At 43.2% G+C, this 25,284-nt stretch overlaps 2 protein-coding genes across 12 annotated transcripts in view; one reads left to right on the top strand and one right to left on the bottom strand.

Moving 5' to 3' along the window:
- DNM2 (dynamin 2) overlaps positions 1-20,997 on the bottom strand; it is a 380,758-nt gene extending 359,761 nt beyond the window's left edge. For 5 of the 10 annotated variants that reach the window (XR_011558204.1, XM_070741814.1, XM_070741816.1 and 2 more), the window contains exons 1-7: positions 20,646-20,944; positions 18,818-18,891; positions 18,425-18,574; positions 15,643-15,846; positions 8,316-8,414; positions 4,021-4,181; positions 3,200-3,342 (exon numbers count right to left, since the gene is read on the bottom strand). Coding sequence is in view for 9 of the 10 variants with exons in the window: in XM_070741814.1 (XP_070597915.1) it covers positions 3,200-3,342; positions 4,021-4,181; positions 8,316-8,414; positions 15,643-15,846; positions 18,425-18,574; positions 18,818-18,891; positions 20,646-20,806 (992 nt within the window). In the remaining variant the exon portion in view is untranslated. Of the gene's footprint in view, positions 1-3,199; positions 3,343-4,020; positions 4,182-8,315; positions 8,415-15,642; positions 15,847-18,424; positions 18,575-18,817; positions 18,892-20,645 lie in introns of all 10 variants that reach the window. The other 5 variants (XM_070741815.1, XM_070741817.1, XM_070741821.1 and 2 more) reach the window with 3 other exon arrangements.
- A 475-nt stretch (positions 20,998-21,472) lies between these two features.
- Positions 21,473-25,284, top strand: part of QTRT1 (queuine tRNA-ribosyltransferase catalytic subunit 1) — a 256,258-nt gene continuing 252,446 nt past the window's right edge. Inside the window, exon 1 of one of the 2 annotated variants that reach the window (XM_070741811.1) lies at positions 21,473-21,666. In XM_070741811.1, coding sequence (XP_070597912.1) covers positions 21,618-21,666 — 49 coding nt within the window. In that variant the 5' untranslated portion in view covers positions 21,473-21,617. The remainder of the gene's footprint in view (positions 21,667-25,284) is intronic. The other variant, XM_070741810.1, reaches the window with a different exon arrangement.

The raw sequence follows: 25,284 nt of genomic DNA, 5'->3' as shown, positions 1-25,284 counted from the left end.
AGGGGCCGGGCGGGGCATGAAACCCCTCAACATGGGTGACGTTGAGTGGGCTACACCAACCCAGTCACATGACCACTCAGTCATGCCTACCTACTTAGGGCAGAGAACCGGTTGTTGAATCCCACCAGTGCTGTGCAGTATCAACATTCTGTATAGCCTGAACCTACAAAGATGAGATCAGGAAAGCTAAAGCTGAAAAATGAAGGCTTGCAACAAATGTAAAAAAACCAAAAACCTTTCAACATGTAATAAACAAGAAAAAAATTAAGGAAATGTGTCAATCCACTAATAGAAAAAGATAGCAAGGAGGTGACAGGCAGCAAGGGGAAAGCAGAATTGCTTAACTAATTATTTGAACTCTTTATACAAAAGGAAAAAAGGGTATACTTATCAAAAACAGTACCATAAGAGACATTCAAATCAATTCAAATCAAAACAGGTACGATAATTGTAAGAGAACACATATCCATTCTAAGTGAGTTCAAATCATCAGGTCCAGATGGATTATATCCCAGGGTTTTGAAGGAGCAGGAAGACATGATTTCAGAACTACTGAATCATATCTTTCAAAGATCCTGAAGCACCAGAAAACTACCCAAGGAGTGGAAAAGAGGTGACATGATTCCCATTTCCAAAATAGGGGGCAGATGAATCCAGGAAACTACACACCAATCGGCCTGACACCAATACCTGGGATGAACCTGGAAAAGATAATGGAACAATGAATCTGCAAACCTCCTAGAGCAGTGATGGTGAACCTTTTTTGTTTTGCATGCAAAAAGAGGGTATGGGGGTGTGCTAGCATGTGTGCATGTGCCTACACTCCTTCCCTTCCCCCCACACATGCACACAATTTCCCTCGTCCCCACACCTGTGAACAAACCTCATTGAGACATGAAAAATGGCCAAACAGGCAAACTGAAAGTGAGTCATTCCATGTCAAGTGGACCAGTGGTCCCCACCTTACTACCTCAGAGTTTGATTAAATTTGGCACATAGTTTCTTTATGATATAAAACTATGCTGTGCAAAATTTTAATTCAAAAGACTAAAAATTGGGAGTTCTAGACTAATTTTTAACAGGAGACACCAATTTTCTAGGAGACACCAAAATTAAAACAATATATTCTTAAATTCTTATATTCTCTTCCTAATGGTGCCAAATTGAAGAGGATTGAAGCTGTCCCTCAGGATCAAACAGGGAATCAATGTTTTGCCAAAATTTGGCAAAAACCCATTAAATACCAACTTTGAACTCTTATATCTTTTCAACAACTTGAAGAAAAGTGCTGCAAATTGGAAGTCCTCATTGCAGCTGTGTAATTAGTACACCTGCCAAAAATCAACCTGAAAGGCCAAGTAGTTTTGAAACTACAACAGTCTCAAGATTGCTGTAAATTCATTTCTGAGGGGTTTTTTTGCAAAGTTTGAGCCTGAAACATGTAATAAGTAAGAGGACTAGGTACATGGGGTTTTGCCAGTTTATAAAGCCTTACAAGGTGTGTAGGTTCTCCAAATATCTCCAGTATACTATTGAAACTGCCGCGTTTACAGCTTCTGGAAGTTGGCCTAAAATGTCATTTTTGCTGATTCAGCATTTTGCAACCATTTACTTGAGGTCTCTTAGACCTCCCAATTTTTAGTCTTTTGAACTAAAATTTTGCACAGCATAGTTTTATATCATAAAGAAGCTATGTGCCAAATGTCATCAAAATCTGAGATGGTAAAGTGGGGATGATTTTTAAAAATGGTCCACTTGACATGGAATGACTCAAGTGTGTTTTCCGAAGGTCTGGTTTGTTCGTTGGGCTGTTTTTCACACTCCAGGCCTTCAGAAAGCTTCCCCGAATCCTCCAGAGAGCAAAAAACAGCACAACCGGCAAACCAGAAGTATGTTTTCTAAACTTCCAGTTTGGGTGATTTTTTGCACACCAGAGCTTCAGGGAAGCTTCCCCAAAGCATCTGGAGGGTGAAATGGCCATCCCCAAGGCTGAAAATCAGCTGGAGCTAACATAGGGCAACATCTCATGTGTCCTCCAATATGGCTCCATAGGTTCACCATCACAGGACTAGGTGGTTCCTGGCTCAAGAGCAGTAACTATGAAAGGAATCTAGGAGTCTTAGTGGACAACTACTTAAACATGAGCCATCAGTATGTTTCAGTCACCAAAAAAGCCAACATAGTCCTAAACTGTATTAACAAAGGGAAAGAATCAATATCATATGAAATATGATACTATTTTATAATGTTCTGGCAAGACCACAATTGGAATATTGCATCAAATTTGGTTGCTACAATATAAAAAAGATTCTAGAAAGAGTGCAGAGTGCAACAACAATGATTATGGGACTTGGATACATCTAATCCAGTGATGGCGAACCTATGTCACAGATGCCACAGGTGGAACACAGAGCCATATATGCTGGCATGTCAGCCATTATCCTAGTTCTGCTCCAATGTGCATGTGCATTCTGGTCAGCTGATTTTTGGCTCACTCGGATGGTGTTTTTAGCTTCCAGAGTATCTCAGGGGAATGGTTGTTTTTACCTCTGGAGCCCGGGAAGGGCAAAAAAAATGAGCCTACTGGGCCCACCAGAGGTTGGGAAATGGGCTGTTTTAGGCCTCCAAAGGGCTTATGCGGGGTGGGGGAGGCCATTTTTGCCGTCCCCAGGCATTGAATTATGGGTGTGGGCACTTGCACATGCGCGATCGCGCACACCCACACGCACTTTCGGTACCAAGGGAAAAAAAGGTTTGCCATCACTGATCTAATCTAAGGAAAAAGAAGAACTGGGGTCACAGTCTTCCAATATCTAATGAGATGCCACGAAGAAGAGGGGATCAATCTATTTTCCAAAGCACCTGAAGGCAGAACAGGAAGAAACGGATGAAAACTAATCAAGAAGATCCAACCTAGAAATAAGGAGAAATTTCCTGACAGTTAGACCTATCAATCAATTTCCTGACAGTCAGAACTATCAATTAATTTCATGACAGTTAGAACTATCAATCAGTAAAATGGCTTGCCTTCAGTAGTTGTGGCTGCTCCATTACTGGAGGTCTTTAAAAAGAGACTAAACAGCCAATTGTCTGAAATAGCAGATTCTCCTGCTTAAAGGGTTGGACTAGAAAACCTCCAGAGCTTCCTATTCTGTTATTCTGTAAATAAAAATCAGAGTTTAGTATTGAGTTGACCTACTGCAGCAAGGCTTTGGTTTTCCGTGTAGGATCATCAGGTCGAAAATTCTTATATTCTTCCACCTCTTTTTCAAGTGACAGCAGCTGACTCTGCAGTTTGCTACGCAGGGATGGCAGGGTGTCTCGGATATGGTTTGTCAATTGCTGAAGAGAAGATATGAAGCACCAACGTTAATATTATTTCTTACTACTAAAATAATCCATCCTCTCTTTGAAGCTAGTGAGGCTGAGTCATGCACTATTTCCTTAAATAGTTGCCAGTCTATTTTGCTATTAAAGACTACTGATCTATTAGACAAACTGTTCTAAAAGTTGGGAAAATATAATATTTATCTTAGTATTAGTATTAGCATTAGTACTTATAGTAATCAAGAATCTTTATACTCATTCTCTCCCCAAGAAAGCTCTATTTTGTTCTCATGATTGTAAATTAAGAAAGAGCAGAATCCTTCTGTCTTGTGTAATGTCACATACAGATCTATGGCTTCAACAAGATTTGCTCACATTCAGTAGAAATGCATTCATATTTATCCAGTATTAATATTCCTGCAGAATTGTTTATGCCTGGTATAACGACCGAAACAACTACAATATAAACCAAGATATCCTTAATTCTTTGCAATATCTAAATTAGTTCTAAACTGAAGCATAACTAATTGATTTATGGATAAGAGAGAGGGAAAAACTCACATATGGGTTTAAAATAAGAGAAACACCTTCTCCATTAGAAAGTGTAAAAGAAACTCTCAATGATGTTCAGCTGATGATAAAAATTAAGAATGAGACAAGAAAAATGAATAGACTGCTTTAGGAACAGCTTACCTGGTTCAGGACCTTCTGCAAATGGGGAGTTCCCATGCGATCAGCCATGTGTCTATAAGCAGGATGGGAAAGGAAGAACTTGCGCTCAGCTGCCAATGCTGCTCTGATATCCTTTTTACCATCAATATCCTTCTGGCTCCGGTTCACAACTCCAATGTAGCCTATAAGGGACAATTTCACATGTTAAGTTCTGTTTTTAAAAGGTGCAGGCTCAAGAAGAAATTTTGAGTAGGATAAAATGAGACAGTGTTTCAACTTCAAAAAGTCAAGTAAACATAAGAATATAATGGTAACAGAGGGAATATACAGTACTTCTGTCACTGAAGTCCAGAAATCAATTTTTAAAACTCTGAATATACTGTTAATTTTTCTTTACATGAAACGCTCTGAATCCAGGATAGGATCTCACGCTGAACAATTTGTTCATAAATGTCATCATACCACTGATCTTAAATGATAATCTTTAATATAAGAAAAAGGAATCCAGAATTATATAGAAAACTAGAATGCAGTATCTGTATACAAGATCACAAAAATGTGCTTATTTTGCATTTTATTCTAGATGCAGAACAGTGATTCTCAATTGAATTAAATGGATAATCATAATCCTAGTTTATGAAATGAGTCATCATCTTCCAGTAGTCCTCTACTAATTATCTACTACCAGATAAAGCTTGTCAAATTAATGGCTAGCTAAAGGAATAGTATGACATCCAAACCGATTTAGCAATTGCTACTGAAATGTCCAAGACTAATCTGACCTGCATATTTCTTTTATACAGTATGTGAACTATTCATATGATCTATATTAAAGCACTTTCTGCTGAACCATTTCTTAGTTTCTAAATAACTATTCTAAACATGGCTCCAGCTTTTAATGCTTATTTACAGAGGAGAAAAGATAGTTACAAACAATCTATAGTATTGCAGGCTTCCTATTTCTAAAGGTGTCAAAGGTAAAAAAATGCTGCCTGCCTAAATTAGTTTTCCAAATTTAGAAGACTAGAAATCACCCAGATGACAAAGAGGTAGAATCATTTTTTTATCTGGAAAGAAAAAGGTTCTCAATTTAAGATTATCTCGCCTTAGAAAAGATAGAAATAATATTTTTTCTGATATATTATTCTATATTCATCTAAAAGAGTTGTGGACCTAATGTTAGTTGGTGACTCACTATTGCTATGAACTAAAGCATATGTATGTTATGTGCCAGGAGCAAGCATATGAAAGAACAACTTTTAAGATGTCAATTATACCTTCCTGATAACAATTTAGAGACAAATGATACTCCAAAGAACAGCTACAACTGTATCACCAAAATTTAAAAGCATCTCAGAAGGAAGCCTGAGTCTTATATCTGCTTCAAATCACGAAAGAGTGTCAGAAAGGGGGTGGGTGGGGGACAAATTAGTGAGTGGTTGATATTTTACTGAAATATCTGATATATAAGATGGTATGTGAAGTTATTTTACTGAAAGATATATAGGATGGTATGTGAAGTTATGGTTTAAATTGCTTAAGATATAGATAGCATTCATCTCAGAATTAGTAAAATGTATTTAATTAAGCATACTGCAGATAGTCCAGAATGCAGCCACGCGAGCTGTCATGGATATACAGTGATCCCCCGCTCGTTGCGAGGGTTCCGTTCCAGGACCCCCCGCAACGAGCGGGTTTTCGCGAAGTAGCGCTGCGGAAGTAAAAACACCATCTGCGCATGTGCAGATGGTGTTTTTAACTTCCGTAGCACTAGCGAGGAGCCGAAGATTGGGGGCGGGACGGCTGTTTTAAAACGTCGCCGCCGACATGGGGGGCTCGCTAGCACCCCCCCGAACCCCCAACCCGGGTTTGGGGGGTGCTAGAAAGCCCCCCATGTCGGCGGCGACGTTTTAAAACACCCGCGTGGCTTTCCAATGAGTCCCGAAGACAAACGCGGAAGTTTGACGTTTGTCTTCGGGACTCATTGGAAATCTCCGATCGTTTTAAAACAGTTGCGCCGTTCTCCGCTGACTCCTAAAGCGGGGAAGTTCGCCAGGAGTCAGCGGAGAACGGCGCAACTGTTTTAAAACGATCGGAGCTTTCCAATGAGTCCCGAAGACAAACGCGGAAGTTTGATGTTTGTCTTCGGGACTCATTGGAAAGCCGCACGGTTGTTTTAAAACGTCCCCACCGACATGGGGGGCTCGCTAGCACCCCCCCAAACCCGGGTTGGGGGTTCAGGGGGGTGCTAGCGAGCCCATGTCGGCGGGGACGTTTTAAAACACCCGCGCGGCTTTCCAATGAGTCCCGAAGACAAACGCGGAAGTTTGACGTTTGTCTTCGGGACTCATTGGAAAGCTCCGATCGTTTTAAAACAGTTGCGCCGTTCTCCGCTGACTCCTGGCGAACTTCCCCGCTTTAGGAGTCAGCGGAGAACGGCGCGCCTGCTTTAAAACGATCAGAGCCGGCCGGCTCCGATCGTTTTAAAACAGGCGAGCCGTTCTCCGCTGACTCCTGGCGAACTTCCCGGGCGAAGGGCGGGCGAGCGGGTGCTGGGGGGGGCTTCGCCCTCCCGCCAGCAAGAGGGGGAAGACCCAGGGAAGCCGCCCAGCAGCTGATCTGCCGGGCGCCATCTACGCATGCGTGCCCATAGAAAAAAGGGCACGCATGCGCAGATGGTGTTTTGACTTCCGGGTTCAAAAATCGCAAATTACCCTGTTCGCAATGGTCGGGAACGCAATAACCGGGGGATCACTGTACCTCAGTACACCCATATAGCACTATGCTCTGCGAGCTGCACTGGCTACCAATTAATCTCTGGTCATAATTCAAGGTGTTGGCTATTACCTATAAAGCCCTAAATGGCTTAAGGCCAGACTATTTACGGGACCGTCTCCTGCCATATACCTCCCACAGACAAATAAAATTGCACGGGGTTGGCCTTCTCCGGGTCCCATCGACTAAGCAATGCAGGTTGGTGGGGCCACAGAGGAGGGCCTTCTCTGTGGCCACCCTGGCTCTATGGAACCAAATCCCCCCCACCATGTCGGTACTGCTCCCACGTTGCTGGCCTTCCGAAAGGCTACAAAGACCGAGCTTTGCTGGCAGGCCTGAGGGCCATGAATTGTACATCTTTCATGGCCAAATCATATTGAATGATATGTATGTGTTGATTGGATTGTTGAGTTCTGGGTGTCAACTGGAGTTATTGTTTTAATTTATATTTGACTTCTTTTTATTGTTAATTATATTTTTATTTTGTTGTAAGCCACCCCGAGTCCTTCAGAATTGGGTGGCATAGAAGTCAAACAAACAAGCAAGCAAGTTAATTCAAATTTAATTGGTGATGGGACGGTTAGAAATGAAAATCCCTGAAAAACTCAACCAAGAAGAGATCATGAGCTAGGTTCTCCTCACCCACAATCAACACTCTCTGGAATTGGCCCTAGACGAAGAGAATCAATGCAGAACTATGCCTCCCACTCCTATTCTCCAGTCCAGAAAGATGTCTTGACCAACAAGAGCATGGAGATCAAGGAGAGCATGCACTACCCCCCATCCCGCTCCCACCTAAGCCTGTCCACAAATGCAATCAAAGTCTCATAATTTAGGCCTGCAATCCAACTGAAAGTAGTCCAGCTATTCCACTTCTTTCAAGTACCATATTCTCAACAACCTTCCCTAAAGAGGGAAGATTTGGCAGGCCCCAGGGGAAGAGCCTTCTCTGTGGCGGCCCTGGCCCTCTGGAATCAACTTCCCCCAGAGATTAGAACTGCCCCCACCCTCCTTGTCTTTCGTAAATTACTCAAGACTCACTTATACCGCCAGGCATGGGGGAGTTGAGACACCTTTCCCCCAGGCTTCTTTATATTTTGTTTCATGTTTGGTATGAATGTGCTGTTTGGTTTTTAAATATATGATAGGGTTTTATATGCTTCGTTTAATATTTGATTTGTTTTGTTATAATATTATTTTTATTGTTGTGAGCCACCCTGAGTCTTCAGAGAGGGGCAGCATACAAATCTAATTAATAATAATAATAATAATAATAATAATAATAATAATAATAATAATATTAGAGACAAGAATAAAGGATGCATTCAGCAGCAGTTGACAGTCAGGCCTCTGAGGTTCTGACGATTTGGCATTGGGGAAGAGACCATTGGCTGAAATGCAGAACTAGTTTAAGGCACTAAGCATTCCCAGCCCATAATTAGCCCAGAGTTCTTTGTTTTGCCTATGAATTTAACCAAAAAACCACGACTGGATTCACTGAAAGAAATATCCATCAACTATAATGCTGAATGGTTTTCTACCTCTCCGCAGAGGCAATAATTTATTCTCCAAGATATCTCTGGCATCAGTGCCTTCATCCATTAGGTCTAACTTGGTTATTACTCCAATTGTTCTTAGGCCTGAGAAAGAAAAAAGAATTGTAATCAAATTGTGAACCATTTAGCAAGTTCTAAAATAATTTTCTTAGGATAATTTTTCTTTGCAAAATAACAACAATAGCAGTTAAGAATTATATACTGCTTCATAGTGCTTCACAGCCCTCTCTAAGTGGTTTACAGAGTCATCATATTGCCCCCCAACAATCTGTGTCCTCATTTTATCCACCTTGGAAGGATGAAAGGCTGAGTCAACCTTGAGCCAGTCACAATCAAACTCTTGGCAGTGAACAAAGTCAGCCTGCAAGACTGCATTCTCACCACCGCACCACCATTCTTATAATCTTTATATATTATGTATGACAAATTATCATCAGTCAGATTATGATGCTGCAGTTTTAAAAGGCAGCTTTATTCAGGCAGCTTTACTCAGTGATGATGCTTTTAATACTGTCAAACATCAACATTTGACTAGCTCAAGTCCTAAGGAAGGACTTGATAGTTCCTTTATTTCTGGTATAATTTTTTTATTTTTTTCCATCATAAAATAAAACAATACATAATTACAAACACTACAAAATGCTTACAATCTAACATATATAAAACTTCTTATTAATTATTAAATGGAGGCTCTTATCTTTCTTCATCTAAAAAATTCTATAAAGTGTATACAGTGGAACCTCGGTTCTCGACCACAATTCGTTCCAGAAGTGTGGTCGAGAACCAATTTGGTCGAGTACCGAATTAATTTATCCCATAGGAAATAATGGAAATGGATTTAATTGGTTCCTAGCCCCTGTTGACTCGCTGGGAACCAATTAAATCTATTTTGTTTATTTGCTATGGGATAAAAAATCTGAGCAACTCTAAAAGCACTCCAAGCTGCAGGAAGGGTGGGGGCAGCTGCAATCCCGGCAGCTTTGGGGGGCTCCTTTCCTCAGTGCTTCGTCTTGTTACCTGGAGGCAGCTGCACCAACTTTCTCCTTCCCGGCAGCGGCAACGGCGGCGGCTTCCCTTCGAGTAGCAACAGCGCCGTGAACGTCACGTAATGAAGGGAAGCTGCTGGAGCGGCGGCAACTACTGAGATGGCTCCGGCAGCTTCCCTTCATCACGTGACGTTCCCGGCACTGTTGCTCCTCAAAGGGAAGCCTCTGCCGTTGCCGCCGGGAAGGAAAAAGTTGGTGCAGCTGCCTACAGGTAACAAGACGAAGCATTGAGGAAAGGAGCCCCCCGAAGCTGCCAGGATTGCAGCCGCCCCCGGCGGTAACATTTCAGATAATTAACAAAATTTTCTGTGGCTGTTTGGTACCGGAATTTTTGTTCAGATACTGAAGGAAATTTTTGCTGAAAATTTTGTTCGGCATCCGAAATGTACGACAACCAAGGCATTCAAGAACCGAGGTACCACTGTATAACATTATCAATTATTAAACTTCTAAATAAAAGATCTTTTTCTCCAGCTTAATGTAAAACCTTACATCAATGTGAACATTAACAAAATCTCTTTTATCTGAATCTTAATACAGTATCATATAACTAATAGAGATTCTACATATCCTGCTCAAAAAAATAAAGGGAACACTCAAATAACACATCCTAAATCTGAACAAATGAAATATTCTCATTGAATGTTTCATTTGCAAAATACATGATTGACTGTCAGTCAGTGTTGCTTCCTAAGTGGACAGTTTGATTTCACAGAAGTTTGAGTTACTTGAAGTTACCGTATTTTTCGGTGTATAAGATGCACTGGTGTAAAAGATGCATCTAGATTTTAGAGGGGGAAAACAAGGAAAAAAGTATTCTGAACCAAATGGTGTAGTATTATATTGTTTAATAAAATACCAGTGTAGCAGAATACTTTTTACAACCATGTATCCTTTTTAAACCCATGTACCCTTTTTACAAACTTCAAACTTGACAGCTTCAATTCCCAGAATTCCTCCACCAGTCATACTAGCTTAGAAATGGGAATTGAAGTCCACAAGCCTTAAACTTGCTAGATTTGAAGACCCTTGCACTCCTAACGTCTAACTCAAGCAAACAAAACAAACAAACAAACAAACAAGGACAATTCATTTTGTTAGTTGTTCTTTTAGTCAGAGAAATGGCTAGTGATAGAATCATTTACAATTACAGTTCCCTGCTGAGGTTGCCTTAATATTACTACTATACTATGAGGTTTTCAAAGACCCCTCTCTTCACTACTCCAATTTTCACAAATGAAGTGTGTGGAAATATATGGTGATGATAATAAACATGAAATACTCCTTAAAAGGAGTATTTCTAGAGCAAGGGTGTACAACATTGACAACTTTTAAGAGTTGTGGACTATAACTCCCAGAGTTCCTCAGCCACCTTTGCTAGCTGAGGAACTTTGGGAGTTGACGTCCACAAGTCTTAAAGTTGCCAAGGTTGGAGACCCCCATTTTAGAGCATTAAAGATTCAGCTAAACTCCCATTTTCCAAGAGAGAGAAGGCTTTAAGAAGCTGTAAGATTTACCAGGAAGTTATAAACTAGGAACATATCTTATCCTCCCTCCCTTTATCTATTCTTATCTATTTGCATCTTTCTATTCCACTGTTTCGGTGGGGCCGCTCAGGTGAGAAAACTGGTTGGCTTTGGGCTGGAAGTGCCTGGAACGGTGCTGGCTTTGCACTTTTATCTAAGGTGGCGTGAAGTTTCCTTGTTTTCTTCTCTGGCAGGTCTTGGGGGACGGGATCATTCAGGCACCGCCGTTGCCGCTCCTGCAATGGAAAGGCAGACAAGGGGGAAAGACTTATTTTCCCCTCGGCTGCCTTTCCATGGTGGGAGTGGGGGCGGCAAGAGGAGGAAGGAAAGGTGGGCATGACTAACCTACCATGGGAGAGAGGCGCCGAGGAGAGCAGCACAGCAGCTCGGCACTTGCAAATATTTTTCACGTTCTTGAATCAACCTCATTTGCTGTAGCAACCTCAAATGCTTCAAAAAGAGTTGCAAGTGCCGAGCTGCCATGATGCTCTCCTCGACGCCTCTCTCCCTTGATAGGTTAGCCACGCCCACTTTTCCTTCCCCCTCCCAGCCGCCAAGGAAAGCAGCATGGAAGCTCGTCACTTGCAACTCTTTTTTGAGGCATTTGAAGTTGCTACAGCAAATGAGGTTGATTCAAGACTGGGGAAGATTTGCAAGTGCCAAGCTGCTGTGCTTCTCTCCTCGGCGCCTCTCTCCCTTGGTAGGTTAGTCACGCCCACCTTTCCTTCCCCCTCCTGGCTGCCGAGGAAAGCAGCGTGGCAGCTCGGCACTTGCAACTCTCAGCAACTCTATTACGCCACCTTGACGTAAGAGACGGAAGAGGAGACCAGGGTGGGGATGGCAGCGAAGGAAAGTGTGTGTGCGGCGGTGGGAAGGAGAACAGGGTACCTGCTGCAGGGTGACTGCAGTGACGGTCAGCAGCGGCGGCGGCAGCAGCTTTCCCATAGTCCGGCGATAGCAGCTTCTTACGCAGTTTGATAGTGGCGGCCACCGCCAGCCACCAAAACACATGGAAAGCTGCCACTGCCAGACTACAGGAGGGCTGCTACCACCGCTGCTGACCACCACCCAATTGCATTCGGTGTATAAGACGCACCCAGTTTGGGGTGCACTTTTTTGCGGTAAAAAGTGCATCTTATACACCAAAAAATACAGTATATTCTGTTTTTTAAGTACAGTATACCCTTTATTTTTTTGAGCAGTATATATCTAAAATAGAGGAAACTTCTCATAATACATCACATACTCTATAAAATGAAATTCTATATGTTTAAGCTAAGAACAGTAACTAAGTTTTGTGTTATATCATTATATGGTGCTTTCACCATTTCTTATCTTCGCCACCGGGCTTCCAATATTTAAGTCTAATTCTCTTGTTTCAGTTTTATCAAAATTAGCTAATTAGGTAGGTTCTTGATGGTGAACCTATGGCACGTGTGTTATAGATAACACATAGAGCCCCCTATGCGGGCACACATCAGTACACCCCAAGACATTGGCCCAGCCAGGCTGTAACCGAAGTCAATCTTTCTAACATGAGAGCTAGCGGAGTGGGAATGGTATCCAAGAGGAAGGTATGATGGAAAGGGGGACAGCTCACAGCTGAGGAGCGAACATGAACTGTGGTGGCAGCTTCCTACACCTTCTCCTCATGCAGCCCATTAGCTGTCTGTTGTGGGACTAGGAGGGCATGCACAAGTGGGGATACTCTCAAGCGAGTGACTGGGCTCAGCCAAAATACAGCAAAGGAGCAAGATGGGCAGGTTGGCAGCTGACAGGCGAATGTCTTTGGTGAGAGTACTTTGGCTTTTTCTGAGCCTGATCTCTGGGCTAGGCATGCGAGGTCTGGTAGGGCCAGACCTCTTTTTCTGCTGCCCTGAGCTTCTCCAGCTGAGCAGTACCAGTGGCAGCATTGAAGTGTGAAGGGTCTGGACCTGCAGTGCTTCCTCACTCAGTTGAAGGCTTCATTCAGCCTTCAAAAGTAAGGCCACCCATGGAACTGGAATTGGCTGGATGCAGGAACCAATGCCATCTATGACCCTGGTGCGCTGCTCACTTGCATGTGCCAGCCTTACTGTTTAAAGACCGAACGAGCCTTCAACTGAGTAAGGAAGCACTGATGGTGGACATGCCCTTCACACTCAGATCCAGCCCGCTGGGGCAGGAATGAGATCCCCCTGTCCCATGAAGCCCACTGCTGCTTGGGTGAGAAGGACAACAATGAAAACAAGAAGAATGGTGAGGTTTTGCGCCAGTCAGCAGGGAGCAGAGATCAGGCAGTGCTGGTTGGCTGGTTGAAGAGGAGGCAATCATGGTGCTTAGATGGCTGCCACCGCCAGCAGTTTGCATGCCTCAATTGAAGCTGGAATTCACCACACCAGGGGAGAAATGAGAGGCCTTGCTGTCCCAAAGGACATGCCACTGCTTGAGTGGGGAGGAAAAGGAGAAAATCAACTACTTAGTTGGTTTTAGCCTGCCAAGCAACCCCACCCCCCGCCATTGCCAGCAGCTTGAATGACCCAACTAAAGCAGGAATCGTGTGTTCTCTCTCTCTCTCTCTCTCTCCCATACACACACAGAGTTTGGAGAGCCCCCCTTCTCTGTCTCTGCACTTCAGTGCCTGGCTGGCAGGATGCTCAGATAAACCAGTATGGGGCATTGGATTACAGCTCCACATCCTCTCACCTTGCTTCATACTCAAATACACCCACAAACTCACTGCTGAGGTGTCGCTGAGGCCATTGCCAGCAGTTTGGGTGTCCTGTCTGAAGTACGATCGCTCTCTCTCCCATACACACACACACATACACACACACAATTGGATGTGGCCGGCAAACACTTTTCCTGCCAAAAATAAGTTTCTGGGACCCTGACTCTCTAAAAAGAGGGTGTGGGTGCCTGAATCTGCCTGATATTATAGCACCCAGGAGTGTCCATTCTAGGCAGGAAAAGCATTTCCCAGCAAGTTTCCTCTCCCTTCCTCAAAGGCAAAGAAAAACAAGAGAGGATACAGATGACTATTGTTAGCCACTCTGAGTCCTTTTTGGAATGTGTGGCATATAAATACAAATAATAAATAAAATAAATAAAATGTCTGCAAGCTAAGTGAATCCTTGTGGCAGGAAGGGAAGGAGAAGCATGATGTATCTTAGTGGGTTGGAGAGGCCTTGAGGGCCTATTCCTGTGATAGCGAATCTATGGCACACATGCCAGAGGTAGCATGCAGAATTCTGCATGCCATTGCTCCAGGTCAGATCTCCATGATGTTTCTTTTGTAAGCTTCTGTTTCCCTGCAAAGGAGGAAACAGAAACTCATGAAAGAAAAATATCTTACCTCTTGCCGGATTGCCGATGTTGGGATGCCCTGCCTCCCACTAGCCAGCAGGTATCCAGGTTTCTGCTGCGCATGCACACATGTCCACACATGTCTGCATGCATGTCCATGCATGTGCATGTTCATATATGGCCACACATGCACACCTTTCAGATGGGCATGCATGCACACACAGTTTGGGCACTTGGTGTCTAAAAGGTTTGGCATCACTGGCATATGGTCTATATGTTTGAGAGAGTGTTTCTGCCTGCCTGTATGTTCTAGATCCTTAAAGTTTGAAAACCTAGCTTTGGCCCAGGTCTGGGATTAACGCTTACTATTTTTTCAGTGGCCTCTCATTTGTTTTATTGATTTTGTTGAACTGTTTGATTTAATATTTGTACCTGTGTTTATATTGTCTCTAGATTTATTTGCTGCCCAGAGTCCCCTGGAGTTGGCCAGCCAATACATATAAATAAAAAATATACTGTTCAAAAAAATAAAGGGAACACTCAAATAACACATCCTAGATCTGAATTAATGAAATATTCTCATTGAATACTTTGTTCTGTACAAAATTGAATGTTCACAACAGCATGTGAAATTGATTGTCAATCAGTGTTGCTTCCTAAGTGGACAGTTTGATTTCACAGACTTTTGATTTACTTGGAGTTATATTGTGTTGTTTAAGTGTTCCCTTTATTTTTTTGAGCACTGTAATACCAGAAGATTTCTTTTTCTTTAACCGCCATGTCCAATGGGCTTGGGCGACATAGAAGTCAAATGAAGAAGAAGAAGGGGAAGGGGGAGGAAGAAGAGGAGGAAGAGGAAGAAGAAGAGGAAAAAGAATTCACAACTGTGGAAAAGAAAAAAAGTGTGGATCATTGATGTTGCCATACCAGGTGACAGTCAAATTGATAAAAACAACAAGAAAAACTTAGCCGATATCATGATCTTAAAATCGAACTAAGACTGGCATAAACCAGTACAGGTGGTCCCAGTAGTAATCGGCACACTGGATGCTGTGCCAAAAGACCTCAGCCAGCATTTGAAAACAATAAACATTGACAAAATCACGATCTGTCAGTTGCAAAAGGCCACCGTACTTGGATCTGCATGCATCATAAGAAAATACATTACACAGTCCTAGATGCTTGGAAAGTGTTTGACGTGAGATACTGTGATACAAAATTCAGCATATCAATCTCATTTGCTGTGTATTACTGAGGTTTTTTGTGAATAAAATAATAATAGTAATAGTAATAATAATAATAAGCTGAGATCTTATCAATAACTATTTCAACTATGGAACAGCAACTGTATTTTGGTACATTCTATCTGGAAAAATCATCATTTGCTATTTTGGAATTTCACACAAGTCTGTGATGTACAGTATATATCCAAGTAAAGATAAAAACATAATTTACCTTGTGGGTCAACTTCTTTAGCCATTTTGAGAGCATCAGAGTTGGCCAAATCCATATTGGCTGGAGTCACAGCAAGAATCAGGCTGCTCTCTCTGCTAATAAACTGCAAAATCATATCTTTGATCTGGTATTCTATATCCTGGGGTTGGTCACCCACTGGCACTTTAGTGATACCCGGAAGATCAATCAGGGTCAGATTCAGCACTGAAAAGGAAATCAGCAAAGACTAAGAATTTCATCTGAAAATGCTGTTTTGTCTTAAGTACCTCTAAGGTACTTTGGACCTTAGAGATTTTTCCAAAACCTTTCCACATAGAAGGGTGTGGTGGTTATCTATTAATGTCAAGAGTAAGCTCATTTAAATGAAAGAGGAAAAATAAAAATAAATTAAAATCGTCTTTATAACTGACTAAAATACTTTCAGCTTTTAATTATCACATTCATAGGTTATGACATTATTTCCAAAGAATTACAAAAGAATTTCATCTTGAGAGTGATATAGTACATACCATTTTTTCTCTTTCATCATTAAAATTATATCATAATTATATTATAAATATAACATCATAACATGTGTGTGTGCACGCGCATATCAGGGTTCAGATTGGTTTGTGCATACCAGAAGCGGCAGGCGCCAGTAGTTTGCCAAACCGGAAGCGACGGCTGACCGGCTGCCCCTACCCCCTAAGTAGTCCCCCGGTCACCCCTCACTTGCCCTGCCACACCCAGTCTCTGCTCTGCAACTTGCGTGCCTGAAAGGCTGCGCCTGTGATCTGCCTGCCAGGTAAACCTGTGAAGTCACGGCTTATTTAGCCCATGTGCCTCCCGGGCCAGCTCCATGGGACTTGGGGTTCCAAGGTAGCCCACTGGCTTCTCACCTGGCCACCTACCTGCTCTCCAACAGCACTACTCTGGGAACTCGCCCCACGGTGCTGCTTCCCACCAGCAGCTTCTGCCCCTGTTGCTCCGCGTCTTCACCAGCAGGTAGTGATTCAATGGCTGAACTTCCTTCCTCCGAAGTGCCAGATTACACAAGCTGAGTTCCCAGAGTGGTGCCAGTGGTCAAAGAGAGCAGGCAGATGCCCAGGTAGGAAACCTGTGGGCTGCTTCAAAGTCCCAAGCCCCACAGAACCGACACAGGTGTAAGGCAGACTTTTCTACAGAATGCCCCTCCCCTCTTTGGATCACCTTGCAGGGCTCTGCCTTTGCAGAAACGGGGCAAGTGGTTTGTACGGAAGATTGGCAGGGAGGATGCACGGCCCTCCAGAATGGAGAGCAAGGCAAGAAAAGGAACAATAGGCTGCACTGCCCTGACCACGCTCAACTGTGCTTCTTTGCTGGGTGTTGGTGGTGGTTTCCAGCCCATCCAACTCACGAGCAAAGAGGGCAGCATGAATGAGATCACTCGGCAGCAGTAGTTTGCATAGAGAGGTGCTGGGGGCTGGAGACCCCTGACCTCACCTGTCCTCCAGGGCATGAGGATGAACTACTGCTTGCTCTGAATCAGGGAACTCATTACTGGGGAAACACCACGGGGCTCCCAAGCATGCACATGCTTGCATGTGACAGAAAATCTTCTCCCATGAGAGAGGGGGGGGAGGAGAGAGAGAGAAAGAGAGGAAGGAAGGAAGGAAGGAAGGAAGGAAGGAAGGAAGGAAGGGGAAGGAAAGCAAGAGAAAAAAGAGAGACAGCAAAAAAGAGAATGAGAAAGAGAAAGAGGGAAAGAAGGAAAGCAGAAGAAAGGAAAGCAGAGGAAAGGAGAGGAGAGGAGAACCTATGACCACAATTGAGCCCAAACTTTTGGTTGCTAAGCAAGAGTGTTGTTAACTGAGTTTCACCATACCCAGTCACCTGACCCACCAAACCATGCCCACATGAAGCCACACCCACCTGGCCTCCAAAACATGCCCACAAAATAAGTCATGCCCACAGAACCGGTAGGGAAAATGTTTAGATTTTACAACTGGTTTATATCAATCCGTTCATCCATCCATGTCTCTCTCTGTCTCTATCTGCATGTATCAGCATACATACAGCATACACTAGGGTTAATATCCCTGTCACACAGCTAATTAGATTAAATAAGAGATTTTCAAAAATCCTCTTTTCCTTACAAAGATGAAAGATATTTTCAACCTTTGGAGTCTGATTTATCTCTTGGCTTTGTTGTAGTGGAGCTTTCTTCATTCTTTCAATATCATCTCTTCAATAAATAGGACAATTGTTACTACTGTCCTTGGCTTACAACCATTCATGATGACTGTTCAAAGTTATGATGGACTTTATGATGAAAAAAGTTACTTAAAACCTCTTTGAAATTACAACTGTTGCAGTAGCTTCCATGGTCATGTGATCAATTTCAGGCATTTGGCAACTAGCTTACATTTACAACTGGTTGCAGCATCCTGCTGTCATATGATCCCATTTTGCCTTTTTTTAAAAAGGCAAAAAATACTCAATGGATAAGCTGGGTTTAACTTAGGATGTGATTCAATTAACAACTACATGATTTGCTTAACTAACATAATTATTTTCTTGACAATCGTCATAAAAATTATCATAAATTTGAGTCCGGTCATGTGGAGATTTGACTTATGATTGCAACAACTTAGAATCAAAACTCCAGACTCAAATGTGGTTGTAAATCTAGAACAACCTGTATCTATTTTCCAGAAAGGATAGGAAAGCATAGATTTTCTGAATAATATTTTCCAAATTTCTATCTTATTTCCTAGATATTAAGATACAATATTCAAAGTTTATAAAAATGCACAATACTTGCCATGTGGTGAATATACCCTCAGGTTAATAGGAATAGGAGAAATGCCTTTGTTTGTTCCTGTCACCCTATCAGTCTCAGCTTCAATCTCTTGTCGGACTTCATCAAAATCTGTAAACTTCTTAGATTTGCAGTGCAAAAATTCTGCATATTCTGAAAGAGAAGAGACATATGAAGCTCAAATACAAATCTAAGGGAAATTTTAAGTACTCACATACGAATTATAATCTATGATCACAATTTAACCATACCAAATTCATCATCATGCTTACTCATTTTTAAGCATAATTGAATATGTCAAGTACTGTAAGCCCAAGAAGAAACTATACAGGAATATAACATTATTCACAAAAGAATTTGGATTACTTTTAAAACATAAATGAAGGGACCACACACCTGTTTTAGAAAAGATAAGCTGAAGAATGAGAGGTCTTCGGGTAACAATTCCAGACCCGCGGGGTAGGAAATCTCTGCAAAATATATTGACCATATATTATTATGATAGCTTAAAACAGATACTATGAACAAAAAAATTTACTAAATAAATATTTTTAAATGTATGTCATCAGATATGATACACTGCAACTGTCTAGAAAGTATTCCATTCCCCAAATCTTAGTGTACACAGACCAATGGCTCATTAATGACAAAAAAAATTACATTTTGCAGGATCATAGAAGAGTGATGGCGAACCTATGGCATGGGTGCCAAAGGTGGCACGCAGAACCATATCTGCTGGCATGCGAGCCATTGCCCTAGCTCAGCTCCAACGTGCATGTGTCCCGGCAGCTGATTTTTGGCTCCCACAGAAGCTCTGGGAGGGCATTTTAGGCTTCCAGAGAGCCTCCAGGGGGGGGGGAGCACGTTTTTACCCTCACCGGCTCCAGGAAAGCCTTTGGAGCTGGTGAGGGCGAAACATGAGGGGCCCACTAGAAGTTGGGAAACAGGCCATTTTTGGCCTCTAGAAGGCCTCTGGGGGCAGGAGAAGCTATTTTCACCTTCCCCAGGGATTGAATTAAGGATGTGGGCACTCGCAAAGGCACGATAGCACACGCCCACGCTCTTTTGGCACCCGATGAAAAAAAGGTTCACCGTCACTGTTATAGAATAATGCTGCTCTGTGTTCATAAGAATGATAATACTGACTACTTCAAAGAAATAAAGTCGGGAAACAAGGGGAAAATTGTTTTTATTTATTAAGCTTTTCCCTCTTGTAAAGTACTTTTTTAATCCAGAAAGTTGTACAATGTTACCAATGTGTCTCTAACTATAGAAATAGAATGGAAGCTTAGATAACCTTTGTTGTCAAATTTTTTTCTGTGCGACTCTGGCACACATAAAAAATGAAATTTTGTTGCTTGCTCTCAAAAGTATACATATACATAACACGCATATAGATCTACTATATAGGTTATAACCAATTTCCTTAAATATCTGTAAAACAAGGTAGTTTTAAAAACGTATCAAATAACAGATTTTTCTTTAAAAACATTAAAATATGTCAAGTTTTGATTGATTTGAACATGTTCAAACATTATGATGTCAAAAAGTCAAGTGTTTCCATTTTTTTGTCCACCCCCTGTAGTATTTTGACGTTCTAATGTTAATAATGTATGTCTTATTCTTTTTGGTTTGTGAGCCGCCCAGAGTCCTTAGGGAGTTGAGCAGCATACAAATGGAACTAAATAAACCAACCAACACACAAACAAACATGAGAACCAGACCAAAATTTCCAGGAAACAATGAGGTGGCATTTTCTGAACAAGGATGGAAACAGCAAGAAGGTCGCTTCGAGCACTATCTACCATTTACTTCAAAAACCAGGTAGCGGGGACTCTTCGGACAGCCACCTCCCCGTCAAGGAAAGAAGGACGGGAGTGTCCCGTCCTCCAGAAAACATCGCCCTGCCTCGCCAAGTCACCCGACAACCCAGAAACTTCTGTTCGAGACCGCCACTTCTGCTATCTCTGTGCGCTTCTTGCTCAGCTAACGCAACTAGCGTCACCGGAACGTTCACGGAATAGGATATGTTTTGGCGAATGAATGTATTCACAGAGAACGGTTACACTAAGGCCACCACTCTAATGGTGGCTGCTTCCGAAATCATCGCAGGAGACATGCGTGACGTTCTCCGAAGATATTTCCGCAAACTCCGTCGACTTCCTCGGCATTTTGCCCCTTCCCTTATCTGCATTCCCTTCGTTAGAACGACAGCTGGACTTACCGGCCGACGAAGTTCTCGAGGACCGAGCTCTTCCCCGCACTCTGACCACCCACCACGGCGATTTGTGGCAGGTCGAGATGGCAGCTTTGTCCAATAGAACTGAAAGCATCCTGTAGTTTGTTCACCAGCGGGATCAACTCTTCCATTCCTCGGTTGCCCATAGCAACGACCGGGGGGGGGCAAATTCCCCCAACACTCCACAGCTTTCTTTCACAGCCCCAGGCAACAAGCCCACAAACTTCCCCTTTGGATTCTTCTCATCCGGCCTCAACGACGCCCGTTTGCCCTTCGGCCCGCCCTAAATCTGTCAATCACTATTACTATTGCTAATAGAAACTGTCATTTCCCGTTCAAAGCCAATAGCAAAGGAGAATATTTAAGCTCCGATGATGATAGGATGGCATTTATCATTTATGTCTGTTTCCAGTCAGCATTCTAATAGGACAAATTATGTGTCACTCGACAGACTCTCTGTTCAAACAGCCAATAGTAGCTTTAAGAGCACGATGTACAGTATAATCCTGCCTTAGTATAACCCTGCCCTCGCTCTTTGACCTCCTTATATATATTTTTAATTTGGTAAGCGACCTATCTATCTATTTAAAACAACGAATCATCAAAACAAAAGACCACCTCCTCCCTCCCCCCACTCCCAGTTACTTTCGCTCTTTATTGGACAATATTTCTATTACATGAAGGAAATGGCCAATCTCTTCAGTCCAATTTACTTTACCCAGAGTATTTAGCTGAAACGACTTGTGATCCATTCTATTTTATTGCTTATTGTTGTTGTTGTTGTTGTTACTCCATATTATTGCCATTCGATCCTCTACCAAACTTCATTTCCTAATGAGAAACGTAGGTTAATTGCACTGGTAAGACCATACTCGCAGTTTTGGTCGCCAGTACTGTACTCTTAAAAGATATTGAGATTCTTTAGAGTGCAAAAAAGGAAAACAAACATAAACTACGATGAACGATTGCGGGAACTGGGTATGTTCTAACGAAGATAAAAACGGGGGTAAGGTAGAAGTCTTCTAATATTTGAGGGACTGTCAAAGGAGGGAGGCAAAGAAGCATCAGACGAAAACATAATAAAGAGAGGTACCCAGTTGCAAGGGAATTAGTATTTATTCACATTTATTGGAAGAAACTAAAATAGTTATATGTAAGATAATGCTGTTATAGTGAAGTAAAAGTTATGTCAGAAGCAACATAAAAGTAAATAGAATGGGCACTTTAAAATGTGCGGTTGTTTTGTTTGTGTGGTGTGAAACTAGCTCATTCATTGGTCAAGCAAACTATTGTTTTGAAGTACAAAGTAAATGTCCAGATATTTTCTCCTTACTCCTAACTGCTGTAATATGTATAAAACAGCATTTCCCAACCGGTGTGCCGTGGCACACTAGTGTGCCGCGAGACACCGTCAGGTGTGCCGCGGCGCTCCTAGGAAGCTCCAGCTGGGCGGGGCACTGCCGGTGCCGGACCGCCGTATCCGGCGTTCTCCTGCTGGGCCCCAAAGAAGGAAGGCGGGAAAAAGGAGGCAGGGGCAGGGAGGTGCGGCAGTAGGAGTAAAGGGAGCCGCGGCTGCCCCTGCCTCCCCATGGTGCCTCCGGCCAAACACGCCCCTGGCTTCTCCGCCCTGCCCCATTGCCCGCCCGATCCGCCCACTCTCCTCCTCCACCGCCGCCGCCTCCTGCCTTGGGGCGCGATCCACCCCCTCTCCTCCGCCGCCGCCTCCTGCCTTGGGGCGAGCAATCCGGGAGTCCGGGACTCTGTGGTTTTGCGCCATGAAGAGAAAATGGCCGACTTTTCCCTGCTGCCGTTTTCTCTTCATGGCGCAAAGCCACACAGTCCCGGACTCCCGGATCGCTCGCTTCTCCGGTCAGCAAAGCCATCTGCCCAGGAAAGCGCCGCGCTGGCCGGAGAAGCGAGCGATCCGGGAGTCCGGTACTGTGTAGCTTTGCGCCATGAAGAGAAAACGGCAGCAGGGAAAAGTCGGCCAGGCTAACGGGAGGCGGCGCGAGGTCGGGCGCTGGGGACGTCTGGGAGAGCGAGGAGGCTGATGGCTGCTGCGCACTCCACTCTCTCTCCAGCTCTCTCTCGCTCTTTCTTTTTCTCTCTGTTGCTGGCGTGGTGAATGAGAGAGAAAGAGAGAGAGAAAAAGGAGGGGAGAGAATGAGAGAAAGAAAGAAAGAGAAAGACGGAAAGAAAGCAAGAGAGAGAGAGAAAGAAAGGGGGGAAGGAGGGAGAGGGAAAGACATGGAGGGAAGGAGGGAGAGAGAAAGAGAGCAAAAAGAGAGGAAGGAAGAAAGGGATGGAGAGAAAGAAGGGAAGGAAGAGAAAGAGGGAGGGAGAAATAGAGTGAAATGGAGGAAGAGATACTTTTTTGTCCAAACTTTTCTTTAGCCCCCCCGCCCCACCCCCCCACCCCCGTTCAGTGTTCCCCAGAATTTTGAAAACATGAATAATGTGCCGCGGCTCAAAAAAGGTTGGGAAACACTGGTATAAAACAACCTGTGCTGCTATGCAGTCGAGATGCTATTTACAACTTACAAAGTAAACTCTAATTGGTTAATCAATATGTATATACCAGCTTATGCTGCTCTAATGCAAACTGTAAATACATATTATTTTTTAGATATATTTTAACTCAAAAAGTATAAATATCTAATACCTTTACCTCCTATTTTCTCTACAATAAAACATTCTATGAGTTTGATTGAATTTAGGGATGGGTTCTAATTTTGTTTAATATGGGTTCTGTGGGTGTGGCTTGATGGTCATTTGGGTAGGCATGGTGAAATGAAGTGAGACCAGACAAGCGCTTGGTAGACGGTTCCTTTATTAGCTCTTTTTGAAAGTGACATTCAGCATGGAACTCATCTGAGCTGTCAGTGGAAAATACAGCTCTATTTATACTATTTGTGGCTCGCGCCAAAAGGAACTGTCATGCGTCTGAGCCAATCAGACGCGACCTTGTTTTATTTACATTTTCTGCCCGGAGACAGCATTTCTCCTCAGTTTAAACTCATAGACTCAACACCCCTCCCTCCTTAGTTTGTAGCAATGTCAATCAGTGAGCCATGTGATGTAATCCTCCAATCTGCTTGGTCTGCGCGAGGCTCGCTCTGACCTGCGCAGATCATTTGAGTCCGGAATTTCAATGGTGGAGGTCGGTTCACTGCTAGCTCCTGAGTGCGGCTGGGCCCGAATCGGGGCTCTGGCCGGCTGAGTCGAGTATGCAGGCCTGGTACCGACCTCTGAAGATGAAGATGGCTCGGTGTCGCCGGAGGTCCTTTCCTGTCTTGGTGAGTCCATTTGCAAATCCAATAAATCGGGCTGTGTACAAAAGTCTGCTTGGGGGGAAGAGTTTACATTAGTGGTTTGCTCATTGTTTGATTCAATGCGCCCACGCAAATGATCAATGTGCTGTTTCCATATACGGCCATCCTCCAGTTGTACAAAATATGTTTTTGGAGCGGTTTGTTGTATTATTTTCCCCTTGATCCAATTCAAACCCCCATCAAAATTTTTAGCAAATACATTTTGACCAAGGTACAAATTCCTTTCAGGTGGTACAGATACAAAATCATTACAATTAGTAGTACAATACCGAGGGTGCAACCTGTCCAGGGGGGACCTTAGTTTCCTACCCATTAAGATTTCTGCAGGACTCCTATGTGTAATGGAGTTGGGTGTAATGTGTTGCATTAACAAAAATTGGTCTAAATTTTGCTGTATTTCTCCTGGGCCTGCCCTGCGCAATGCTTCCTTTGCTACCCGAACATATCGTTCTGCCAGACCATTAGCCCATGGGGAGTAAGGGGATATGAGTGCGTGTCTGACCCCCAAATTGCTCAGAAACATTTCAAATTGTCTGGCTGTTAATTGTGGCCCATTATCAGAGACCAGTATATCCGGACATCCATGAGTTGCAAACAAATGGTACAAAGCTTTTATAGTGGCACATGTGGTTATATTATGCATGGCTATTATTTCAACCCATTTAGAGAAAGCGTCTACCACAATAAGGAAGTACTGAGACCCCATTGGGCCTGCGAAGTCGATGTGTAACCTTGACCATGGCCCAGTCGGTTTCTCCCATTCTACTGGAGTAGTTTTAGGGGGATTAGGTCGTGACTCCTGGCATGGGTCACATTTGGCTACCCACTGTTCAATGTCGGTATCCAGGCCTGGCCACCACAGATGTCCCCTGGCCAACCCCTTCATCCTGACAATACCAGGATGGCCCACATGCAACATAATGAGCACCTTTTGTTTTAGACTATCAGGGATGACCACTCTATCACCCCATAATACACAACCCTTCATGTATGACAACTCTAACCTCTTGGTCTTAAAGTCTGTTAACCCTGCTTCCTCAGGGTCTCCATGCCATCCCTTCTGTATACAATTGATGACCCTTTGCAGAATTGGGTCTTTTTTGGTGTGCTCAGCCACCTCCTTGGCTGTAGTCAGAGGGTTTTCTTCAAAATCTAAAAGCAATACATCTTCTGATGGGGCTGGGTCTTCAACTAATTCTGCCATGGGGCACCTACTTAGGCCATCTGCATGATTTATTGACTTCCCCCCCTTATGGATTAGTTCATATTGGTAACCCGAGAGGAACAATGCC

The sequence above is a fragment of the Erythrolamprus reginae genome, chromosome 2, assembly GCF_031021105.1.
Source record: "Erythrolamprus reginae isolate rEryReg1 chromosome 2, rEryReg1.hap1, whole genome shotgun sequence".
In the NCBI taxonomy this organism is placed as follows: domain Eukaryota; kingdom Metazoa; phylum Chordata; class Lepidosauria; order Squamata; family Dipsadidae; genus Erythrolamprus; species Erythrolamprus reginae.
This window is presented reverse-complemented; position numbering and strand designations above follow the sequence as displayed.